The sequence below is a fragment of the Eremomyces bilateralis genome, assembly GCF_010015585.1.
Source record: "Eremomyces bilateralis CBS 781.70 unplaced genomic scaffold P152scaffold_1, whole genome shotgun sequence".
NCBI lineage: Eukaryota > Fungi > Ascomycota > Dothideomycetes > Eremomycetales > Eremomycetaceae > Eremomyces > Eremomyces bilateralis.
The window spans coordinates 1,842,668-1,852,427 of NW_022985067.1; the positions used below are offsets into that span (position 1 = coordinate 1,842,668).

The 9,760-nt window shown below is 49.4% G+C and overlaps 4 protein-coding genes across 4 annotated transcripts; 2 read left to right on the forward strand and 2 right to left on the reverse strand.

The window, feature by feature from the left end:
* Positions 1 to 73: 73 nt before the first annotated feature.
* P152DRAFT_20035 (putative MFS transporter) lies at positions 74 to 2,306 on the forward strand. The gene is made up of 6 exons (XM_033674331.1): positions 74 to 455; positions 508 to 694; positions 748 to 814; positions 864 to 1,306; positions 1,360 to 1,699; positions 1,832 to 2,306. The coding sequence occupies exons 1-6, from the start codon at positions 188 to 190 to the stop codon at positions 2,114 to 2,116; spliced, it is 1,590 nt and encodes a 529-aa protein (XP_033539101.1). The 5' UTR covers positions 74 to 187; the 3' UTR covers positions 2,117 to 2,306.
* A 289-nt stretch (positions 2,307 to 2,595) lies between these two features.
* Positions 2,596 to 4,607, reverse strand: P152DRAFT_20067 (uncharacterized protein). Its single transcript, XM_033674335.1, has 4 exons — positions 4,125 to 4,607; positions 3,193 to 4,073; positions 3,023 to 3,132; positions 2,596 to 2,977 (listed from the first exon to the last, which is right to left on the reverse strand). Exons 1-4 carry the CDS (start codon positions 4,483 to 4,485, stop codon positions 2,728 to 2,730), a joined length of 1,602 nt encoding a protein of 533 aa, XP_033539102.1. The 5' UTR covers positions 4,486 to 4,607; the 3' UTR covers positions 2,596 to 2,727.
* A 961-nt stretch (positions 4,608 to 5,568) lies between these two features.
* On the reverse strand, positions 5,569 to 7,818 carry P152DRAFT_408127 (FAD/NAD(P)-binding domain-containing protein). Its single transcript, XM_033676914.1, has 7 exons — positions 7,538 to 7,818; positions 7,433 to 7,491; positions 7,281 to 7,375; positions 6,870 to 7,227; positions 6,555 to 6,820; positions 6,201 to 6,498; positions 5,569 to 6,151 (listed from the first exon to the last, which is right to left on the reverse strand). The coding sequence occupies exons 1-7, from the start codon at positions 7,631 to 7,633 to the stop codon at positions 5,677 to 5,679; spliced, it is 1,647 nt and encodes a 548-aa protein (XP_033539103.1). The 5' UTR covers positions 7,634 to 7,818; the 3' UTR covers positions 5,569 to 5,676.
* Positions 7,819 to 8,028: 210 nt separating this feature from the next.
* Positions 8,029 to 9,681, forward strand: P152DRAFT_408130 (uncharacterized protein). The gene has a single exon (XM_033676915.1). The coding sequence runs from the start codon at positions 8,213 to 8,215 to the stop codon at positions 9,404 to 9,406; it is 1,194 nt and encodes a 397-aa protein (XP_033539104.1). The 5' UTR covers positions 8,029 to 8,212; the 3' UTR covers positions 9,407 to 9,681.
* The last annotated feature ends 79 nt before the right edge of the window (positions 9,682 to 9,760 follow it).

The window sequence follows — 9,760 nt, forward strand, 5'->3', positions numbered from 1 at the left end:
TCGCCACAACAGCAAACCTCCCTTATAATGGACAAGCGGACCATCCGCATGTGTGGAGATCGGCACAGGACGGATGCTGTATCTTGGAATGGGAGACTAATTCAAACGTCTGATTTTCATATTCACCGTTTTCCTCCTTCTCCAGCGCGTCACATATTCTCCTCTTGTTTACATGTCCTTCTGAGCAATGCCAGAGAAAGTCATTGATAACGTCAAGCGGGTGGAGGATGTCTCTGAGAAGCCCACGATCGTGAAGGATTTCTCCGATAAGCCCGCGATCATAGAGGATGCCTCTGAAAACTCGCTCTCTCTAGACAAGACCGAAGTGGAGGAGGGCGATGTCGTTGTCAACCTTTCGGAAGCAGAACAGAAGGCGGCTATCCGCAAGGTTGATTGGCGAGTAGTGCCGTTACTCACTTTTCTTTACCTTGTTTCGTTCATTGACCGGTCCAATAGTAAGTTCCCAACCTAAACCTTTACTGTACAGCACTGATTGCTGTTGTGTAGTTGGCAATGCAAAGATTGCCGGCATGAATGATGACCTCAATCTTCATGGTCTGCAGTACAATGCTGCCGTCACTTTATTCTACGTGCCGTACACACTCCTAGAAGTCCCTTCCAACATAGTACTCAAGCTTATGCGGCCCTCGCTGTGGATATCGATCCTGTTGTTCACTTGGGGCCTGGTAATGACGTAGGTTTCAATTGCCATGTCGCAACTCAACATGGATCTGACTTGAATAACAGTCTCATGGGGTTGGTAGAGTCATACCAGGGCTTGCTAGCTGCTCGGTGGTTTTTGGGTGTCGCTGAAGTTCGTTGTTACCCAGACTCACTCGCACGGAAACTGACCGGCATTCTAGGCGGGATTCTTCCCAGCGGCGACTTATCTTCTGACTATCTGGTATAAGCGATACGAATATCAAAAGCGATTCGCGATATTCTTTTCCATGGCTTCTATGGCCGGAGCCTTCTCAGGTTTACTTGCATTCGCTATTGAGAAGATGGACGGAGTTGGCGGCCGGAAAGGATGGCAATGGATCTTCATCCTCGAAGGCTTGGTTCCTATCGCCACGTCTCTGGTCCTCTGGAAGATTCTTCCTGATTCCCCTGAGACAGCGACATTCTTAAACAAGCACGAGAAGAGATTCGTGATCGAAAGATTAGCTACCGATACCGGATCAGGAGAGGGTCGAGTTACCAACAATGAACGGATCAAGAAACACCACATTTACAGCGCGTTCAAGGAGTGGCGAGTCTGGGCTATGATCTTAGTATACTGGGGCAATAGTGTTGGTGTATATGGGTGAGATTCTTCTTGATAATTTCGTCGATGTGTACCGTGCTTATCATTTCCAGCTTCTCTGCAACGGTACCGACAGTGATTAACGAGTTGGGCTACACACAAGCTCAAGCGCAACTCCTTACTGTTCCAATCTACTTCTTTGCTGTTATCCTGGTCCTTGTTTTCGCTTTCCTATCCGACCATTATCAGGTTAGGTGGATCTTTATTATCATACCTTATACTATTGCATCCTGCAGCTTCATTGCTCAGCTTGCTATCCCACACCCTAGATACCCTGGTGTAGCTCTCGGATTCCTGTTCGGAATCGCAGGCGGTTTATATTCTGGGTTCCCGCCAACGGTCGCTTGGGTTGCCAACAACTTAGCCCCTTCGTCAAAGCGAGCTGTTGCAATGGTACGTTATTCCGAAATTTCCATAAGAAAGCAGAAAACACAGAGTGTCACCTTTTGGTGTTCTTCCATGATACCAGCCTTCTCAGCTGTTAGTAGGCCCTCTGCTGTCAACAAAACTAACCGCTACGACCAGGCGCTGCTCATTTCTGTGGGCAATATGGGTGCAATCGCTGGTTCGAATGTCTATCTTGCACGTGAAGCTCCCGTGTACCACCTCGGGTTCGGAGCTTGCTTGGCTTTTCTGTGTGTTTCAATTATCATGACCGTTGTCTTGCGCTTGTCATATGGGCGGGAGAATGCTCGAAGAGACAGATTGGTGGAGGAGCTCGGCGGTGAGGTGGGTGTGAAGAGTCGCTACTCTGAACAGGAATTGCTCGATATGGGAGACCGCAGTCCATTCTTCAGGTACGCTCTTTGATCAGTTCGATGATCAGTTGCACGCGGTTGGAGGATGAAGCTTTTATGACGACGATTCAGAGGGTAGAGAATGAGCTTGTAGTAAATTAAGGGTTCAGCGTGTAGGCCGCTGCTCGTTCAGCCCCTATATAACATATACATTTTCATCATTTGATGCGCATCATGTGCATCATGTGCAAGAGCGTCCATACTTGCCAACCATCGGAGCAAAAGTAGCCTTCTCGTGCGGTCGGGGTCGGAAGGGGATCCTGCTGGGGCCGGGACACTTGTTTGCTCTGTTATTTATTCCACCCGTTACCATAATTGTGCCTTCTCGTGATTCATTAGCGTGTAAAATCGTCATGGGCATCGATTGACCAGCACTGGATGATACGAGCACAATGAAAGGACTGAATTATGAGCAATTCTTGCAGTATGTACAAGAATTGCACAAGAAGTGTACCATGCACGCATGGCAGCGAATGGCTATGAGCACGTCCACTGCCCAGTCCATTAAGATCTCCAGTAGAACATTGGGAGACATGCTGTCATCAATTGTCTGGTTACCGATGTCACCCAGTGCAGTCTAAACAGATGCGATGACTGGCGCGAACTACACAAAAGCGGTCGCGCTCATGTACCATAAATTGCTGATGCCATTGCAGGAAACCCCTCCAGAAATGTAGGTGAGACCGTCCAGTTTTTAAGATTTCGAAGGTGCTTCTCGAAGATGGAGTGTATTCGCTCATCACCATTGGCGTCTTCCACTGCGTCAAGGCTATCGAAGCCCCAGTTCACAGTGACATGCTCGGTGTAATATTTACCGACAACTTCGTAAGGGTACCGTTCAGGCTCTTCGATTAGCATATCTCGTACTCCAGGCCTTGACATCGTCAGCGCCTTTTACAATTGCGTGTCATTTTCATACCATGGAATGTTGGTGATCCAAATAGCATGCGGTACCGTCATCTGTATCGCGGTAGGCCGTAGCCAGGGCGGCATGTAGAGGTAATCCTTTTTATCGCGCGATATCAGCCACTGAAATTGTGAGTATGTATTGCATGATTCGCACAGTATGAAGTAGGACAAGCACCATACCCTCATCGTCTGACTCATCACCCAGAAGAAGGTCATCTTCTCCGCCATTTTCGTTGTCAAATACTTCGACAAGATTTCCCCTATGAGCCCAGCAAGAGCATGAGTGGGATCCCCCGTTTTCGGATTGAGCAGCTTTCGAAGAGTTGGCCTTTGCGGACCAATTACGTCTTGAACAGGCTCACCATTCGCTATCATTGCTCTACGAGAGTTCATAAAGTTCAGTAGTATGTCGTCCAAGGGACATACGGGGGACGTAAATGGAGGGGTGACGGTGAAAATGGTAGGACTGGGTGAGGATTCAGGTCTCCGCTCGGGAATATCGGGTCGATTGATGGTTACTGTGCTGCTGGGGGTCGGAAGTGATACCGGAGGATCGTTTTGAGGCACCTCGCTCATGGTCCCGTCGAATTCACCACCCAGTGAGAGATGCGAGTCACTTGATCGCACAAGAGAGAGAAGATGGCCAACTGGCGTCGTAGATGTGTGCCCATCACTGGCGCTCTGTGATGCATTTGGCGATGGATGGAAGGCCCAACTTCCTCGGCCTACCAGAGTCTCATGAGGACCGGCACTATGTGGATCTGCAACCGGGGCTCGCTCGCACGCGTTGACGTGCATAGACATAGAATTTGTCCGAGGCTGGATTTCCTGGTGACTTCTCTCATCGTGCATAATGCCCGCTGACAGATGAAAAGCAGCACCGCCGGCAACAACTGAGTCGGTGACGGTCATACGGCTAGTGTCCTCATCAGGATGCGAAGTTGCCATCTGTAGACCCTGGACTCCAGATGAAGGAGCAACAATACCATTCTGCTCCAGCCGATCGCGTATAGATTCGATTTCATGCCTGAATTCGGACCCGTAACCATCATTTTGGCTACCTGCGACGTACATTAGTATTGCTAAGAAGATCACCCGATTTGAGAGCGTACCTTCAGAGCGGCTTGTCAAGGCATCTTCGGAGGTCGTCACGCCAAGTGCCGTGGAGGTAGTATCAAGGATATTCCCGAGGGATTGAGACATAATTCGAACCCGCTCGCGCAGCATGGTTATCTGCTGCTGTAGCTCATTTTCCCTCTGACTGGAAGCCTCTTGTAGACGAGCGTTCTCTTGCTCCAGGCTGATGATACTGTCTTTCATTCGCTGGCGAAAAGCGTGCTGAGCTTTCCTGTCCACCTGACGTTTGTGTTGAACTTGTTCTTCGGTCAGGTTGGCTATCGTTCTCGATCTCTTGTTTGGGTTGGCCAGACGCTCCATGGCTGCTGCATCGCTCGCATCCCGATTTGCAGCCATTATCGCACCACGGTCTCAAGCAAGAGCCACCGCCGACGTCTACAGCCTGGCGACTGTCATGTATAACTACCGTCCACAGAAGAAGCCATTAGCATCCGGATTGTGAGGTTGAGTGCAGCTTTCCGTTGGATGGTCCGTGATTCTGAAATTGCGGGGACGGGGTACCCCACAGCGTGGCCCTGCCGAACGGCTAAGGAAACGGGGACCATTCCAACACATCAGGACCAAAGGGCACGAACTGGTCTATGTATAATGAAAGTGGAAAATCATATCCAGCGACAGCGTTGTACCGAATATACCCTCTGCGGAGAGCTTCGGGCCTCAATTCAAACTTCGGCCAACACCCACTGGATTTAAGCGGAGACAAGGACTTTGAGATGAGGTCAAAATCGGGGGTTTCCTCCGCACCGAACTCTCTGGAAGGAGTTTCTCTTCACACTTCAGTCACACTAGACACGCAATTGTGTAGACAGCCACAGCTCCGCATAGAAGAAGTGGACAAAAAGGGTTGTTAAGCAAGAAGACGACTGACGATGTAGCCACCATCGGTGGCGAATGATTCAGCAGGCGGGTCCTTAAAGAACGGAAGAGCATGAAGATTGATAGACAAGCCCGATCGCAAGGCATTGCTGAATGCCGATACTAGGTATTGGGTCCAACAGAGAGTGCTTGCCGAACGCGGATAACATCTCGGCTCTTCCAACCCAGTATGCTCGCTACTCAAACGACCTCCATATTACCCCGCACGGCATCATCTACAAGATGCAGATCCTGAGAATAATGTACTATGTATGTAGAGCATCGAAGATCCGCAGTTCGCATTCCGGCCACCAACTATCCTTCGGGATTTAGAACATTGGCGTTGGGCTGGACTAGCGCGAATGAGGGCCAGCTGGTCCTTGCCGGCTTGCCCACGCATGAGTAATGTCAATGGCTGGGGCTCGGCGTTTCTGCATGTGATCACTTGCCCTGCGAGGACTGGGGAATCGTCATATCGCTCCATAGAAAATCCAAAGGAGTGCAGCTACTAGCAACTAGCAAGGAATGGAGAAAGTAAAAGTGTGAGCGACATACTATGTTATTGTTACTATGCTAACACGAAGTTATGGTACGTACTCCATGTGAAGATGCGCCAGCAAATACATACCTAGATGCACCAAAAGCCATGTCAGGTCCTTAGGTGCTTTGCATTTAGTTCCGCAGTTGTACGCAGGCTTCTTGCAACAACAACCCAAGGTCCCGCTCCTTAGCCAGAAACCCCAAGCCTACGGCATAACACACGATGGCAGATTTCGATTGCAATAACCCAACAATTGATCTCCAGGCGCGTCTCAACCGCCAAAAGCTGTCTCCTCCTTTGAGTTTGAAGTCACTCCACTTGGGGAAGAGAGTCCGTCGCCAGAATGTAGCCGCGTAACCAGGCCACGAAGCGGAGTTCCTACCGGCTTTGTTGATGTACCAGTTGGAGCATCCAGCCGAGAAGACTGTATCATGAAGCTCGAGATCAATGCCTTCAACGAAGTAGTCTTCAGCGGCCTTCTCAACCTCCACAGTCCTCGCTCTTCTGTCCAGTAAGGGTTCGAATAGTGTCTTTGCAAGGTAATCAACTTGAACTTCCGAAGCAAAAATGACTGAATTGTGGGCCGGGAAGGTGTTTGGCCCAAACCTAAAATCGGATCAGCTTTCTTCTAACATATGGCCATCAATAGGCTCACATCAATGCGAAGTTGGGGAAGTTGTGGATGTGCATGCCCATGTAGGCTTGCGCACCAACGTGTGCATCCCATTGCTTATGCAAATCGATACCACTTCTCCCAACAACTTTCAATGGCCCGAGGAAGCTCGAGACTTCGAAGCCTGTGGCGAGGACAATCACATCGAAGTCGTCATGCACACCAGACTCGCTAACAACACCAGTTGCGTCAAACTTCTGTATACCTTCAGCACGAAGAGTCATGTTGTGTGTGTGCAAGGCCTCGAGATAGCCGGGATCGAAAATTCGCCTCTTGCAGCCTGTACGACTGTTAGCCAATTGTGCCCAGGATGGACCTGCGTAGTGTTCTAAGTACCTAGTGGAAATTTCGGGATGAGAATATCGTGGTACTTCTTTGGTGCCGTTGCCAAAATGTACTCCCTCGCAGCGCGCTCCGTGGCCTCACGCTGCTTTTGAGAGGCTTCGGAAGCTCCGTACGTTGTCATCAAGGCATCACTTGAGCTGAAAATCTGGTACCGATGATACCTCTGCCAGAGGGGGACATAGGTAAAACAGAACTTCTCGATGGCTGAGAACTCGCGATTCGGTCGTTCATGATACCACTGTTGGCCTCGCGCATATCTGCGTCAAAATTAGACGGATCATCTATATTCATAGGTCATGGACTTACTGAGTAACGTGCTTCACGTCTTTGACGACGCTAGGCACTACCTGGGCGGCCGAGCAGCCGTTACCGATAACGGCCATTCGCTTGCCCCTATAATCATACTTCGTGTTCCATCGTGCGGTATGAAAAATGGTCCCTTGGAATTCATCTTGGCCTGGAAATTTCGTCTTTCTGGGTTCTGATATACTACCAATAGCCGAGATGAAGATAGTCGCCTTCTTCGTGTACTTCCGCTTTGTTCTCTCGTCCAGAAGATGAACTTCCCATTTGTTTTCCTTCTCATTCCAAGTCGCACCTTCGCATGATGTATTGAAAACCATATGGGGCCGCAAGCGAAACTTGTCTACCGTTGATTCCATATCTACGCCCATGGAATCAATCGTGTGAACGATAGGCACAGGCTGGGTCACTTACATTCAAGAATCTCCTCACGGTCGCAAAGCTCTTTCGACCACCGAGGATTCAAATTGAAACTGAAGGAGTACAAATGGGTGGGAATATCACAACCACTGCGCACAAGATAAGCCTCAACTGGCGCCTTTGCAGTCAGACAATTGAATACGCACCATCCTGGATAAACATTGGTCCTCCATGTGCCGCCAGGTCCATCCAATTTCTCATACATCTGGACGCCCATTAGCAGAACTTCTTGCATGAAAGGCTTCACTAACCGTGAAGTTGTCGAATCCCAGCTTCTGCTTCAACTTGTGCGCCATAGCAATCCCCGACGGCCCGCCGCCGATGATAATCGCGTCAATAGAAGTCATCTTGAGCTGTTGCAGCACAATCGGTCACTCTCAGACGAATGAAGGATGCTCACAGTAAAAGTTTTGGAGTATGGGGTAAACCACGGAGTATACTTGGAAATATAACAACGCATTAGTAGCTCACTAGAGTGGCCACTCTAGACACCATGTTATTCGACTGCCATTGCCCATTCCACATCGAGAATACGTCGCCTTGCACAGGGACCAGTCGTCAACGGCTGTACATACTGGGATCCGCAAACATGAGTAATGTCTAATGTCTATCATGATTTCGCGCTTGCATACCCATGACTCGTGTGCCCCGGATCTTTGGTTAATACTACCTGGATGGTGCCGATGGCCACTTGCCGACTTGCCGTGCATTCCTGTACGGCAGCGGTCTATAACCCGTCCATGGTCTGTTAGACTGTAGACACAGTGGATCAAAATTGCTCTTCAGATGGCAGCGTCATGCCACGCCAGGTAGGATATAGAGATGGAGATTGGAGTTAGGATCGTAGAGGTGGAGATTGAAGTTTATTTCTTGAGCCTACTATCCGCTTCATCGTCCAAATTTACAGGAAAGGGGAAAAATAAAAAATGGCCACAGCGGGGTTGACGCCAGAAGCCGCACCAAGACTCAATTTGCCGAAAGGGGTCGTCTCCTGCACAATCGCCGCTATCAATACAACATGCGACTTGACGGTTCCTATCGATACGCTGTGCGAACCATCGATAGACGACCATAACCTACTAAATTTGCCAACGATCGCTTTTCTGATCACGCATCAGCCCTCTGGGCGGCAGGTGCTCTTCGATCTAGGATGTCGAAAGGATTTCTGGAATCTGCCTCTTCCAATCGCAGAAACTATCAAGGCAAAGGTGCCTGGTATCAGAGTTGACAAAAATCTGATCGACGTCTTGGTCGAAGGTGGTAGCGATATCGCAAACATTGAAGCAGCGATACTCAGCCATCATCACTACGATCATATTGGCCATCCGAGTACATTCCCGAAATCCTTAGATCTTATAGTTGGTCCTGGGTTCTCCGAAGAATTCTTGCCTGGCTACCCAACAATTACAACATCCCCCTTCTTCGAGAACGATTTCGATCGGAACGTGCGCGAGCTCGACTTCTCGGGCGGACTCATCATCGTCGGCTTCCGCGCCATCGACTATTTCGAAGATGGGAGTCTGTATCTCCTGGATTCTCCGGGCCATGCAGTTGGACATATTTCAGCCCTAGTGAGAACCACCGATTCAATAGCAGCTATTGACACCTTCGTGTTTCTGGGGGGAGATATCTGCCATTTCGGCGGCTCTTTCAGAGCCACAAGATACCTGCCAATGCCATATATGCTTAGTCCATACGATGTGGGACAGAGCCCTGACAAATCGCCGACTCTGTGTTGCACACAGTTCACTGCCTGCCATCCACAGCAGGAAAATGCGAGAACATCGCCATACTACAAAGTTTGTAGCGGGTCCGACTCGTGGTATGAAAACCCGCCACTTGCACAGCAGAGCATCGAGAAGTTGAAGGTGATTGATGCCGACGATCGGGTTCTCGTCTTGATCGCTCACGATTTGGCCATGCTGGACGTCATCTCTTTCTTTCCCAAAGGCACGATTAACGATTGGCACAACTTGGGATGGAAACAGAAGCTACGTTGGCGATTCTTGAATGAGCTTCCCGTGGAAGGAAATGAGCGGAAAGAAGTTCTTGTCAACGGAACATACGTGGATGGGAAGCGTGTGAAGGACTTAGATGGCAAGTGTATGCAGCATCAATGAGGGGAGTGGACACTCCGTTTGTTTTGCAATGAGTGACTTAGACATATGATAGGGGAGCTTCAATACACCATTTTTGGTCAAGTTGCGATTTGCCCAGCTGCAAAGCGGTCACGCGACATCTTCGTGTTGAGCCGAGCGATCTTCGCTTATAGAGTGATATGACTGTACAGGAGGGACGGAAGAAGCTACCTAACAAGTGTTGACCATTGCTGAGATTCGGTGAAGTCTAGGCAAGGACGACTTTAGGAATGAAATAAGAGTTCAATCGGATGTCACTTGAATCGGGTGGGATTTCCAAAATCCAATTCCGTGCTTTGTAAGGAACATCAACAATCAAGAAATCGGGGTGCACCA

Bases quoted from the DNA above. Each gene is read 5' to 3' on its own strand.
- P152DRAFT_20035 (XM_033674331.1), top strand. From the start codon at position 188: ATGCCAGAGAAAGTCATTGATAACGTCAAGCGGGTGGAGGATGTCTCT. The intron at 815-863 runs GTTCGTTGTTAC...CCGGCATTCTAG, and splicing joins GGTTTTTGGGTGTCGCTGAA to GCGGGATTCTTCCCAGCGGC. The intron at 1,307-1,359 runs GTGAGATTCTTC...TATCATTTCCAG, and splicing joins AATAGTGTTGGTGTATATGG to CTTCTCTGCAACGGTACCGA.
- P152DRAFT_20067 (XM_033674335.1), bottom strand. From the start codon at position 4,485: ATGGCTGCAAATCGGGATGCGAGCGATGCAGCAGCCATGGAGCGTCTG. The intron at 4,074-4,124 runs GTACGCTCTCAA...TGTACGTCGCAG, and splicing joins CTTGACAAGCCGCTCTGAAG to GTAGCCAAAATGATGGTTAC. The intron at 3,133-3,192 runs GTATGGTGCTTG...TCACAATTTCAG, and splicing joins TGATGAGTCAGACGATGAGG to TGGCTGATATCGCGCGATAA.
- P152DRAFT_408127 (XM_033676914.1), bottom strand. From the start codon at position 7,633: ATGACTTCTATTGACGCGATTATCATCGGCGGCGGGCCGTCGGGGATT. The intron at 7,492-7,537 runs GTTAGTGAAGCC...ATGGGCGTCCAG, and splicing joins TGGGATTCGACAACTTCACG to ATGTATGAGAAATTGGATGG. The intron at 6,499-6,554 runs GTACTTAGAACA...ACAGTCGTACAG, and splicing joins CATCCCGAAATTTCCACTAG to GCTGCAAGAGGCGAATTTTC.
- P152DRAFT_408130 (XM_033676915.1), top strand. From the start codon at position 8,213: ATGGCCACAGCGGGGTTGACGCCAGAAGCCGCACCAAGACTCAATTTG.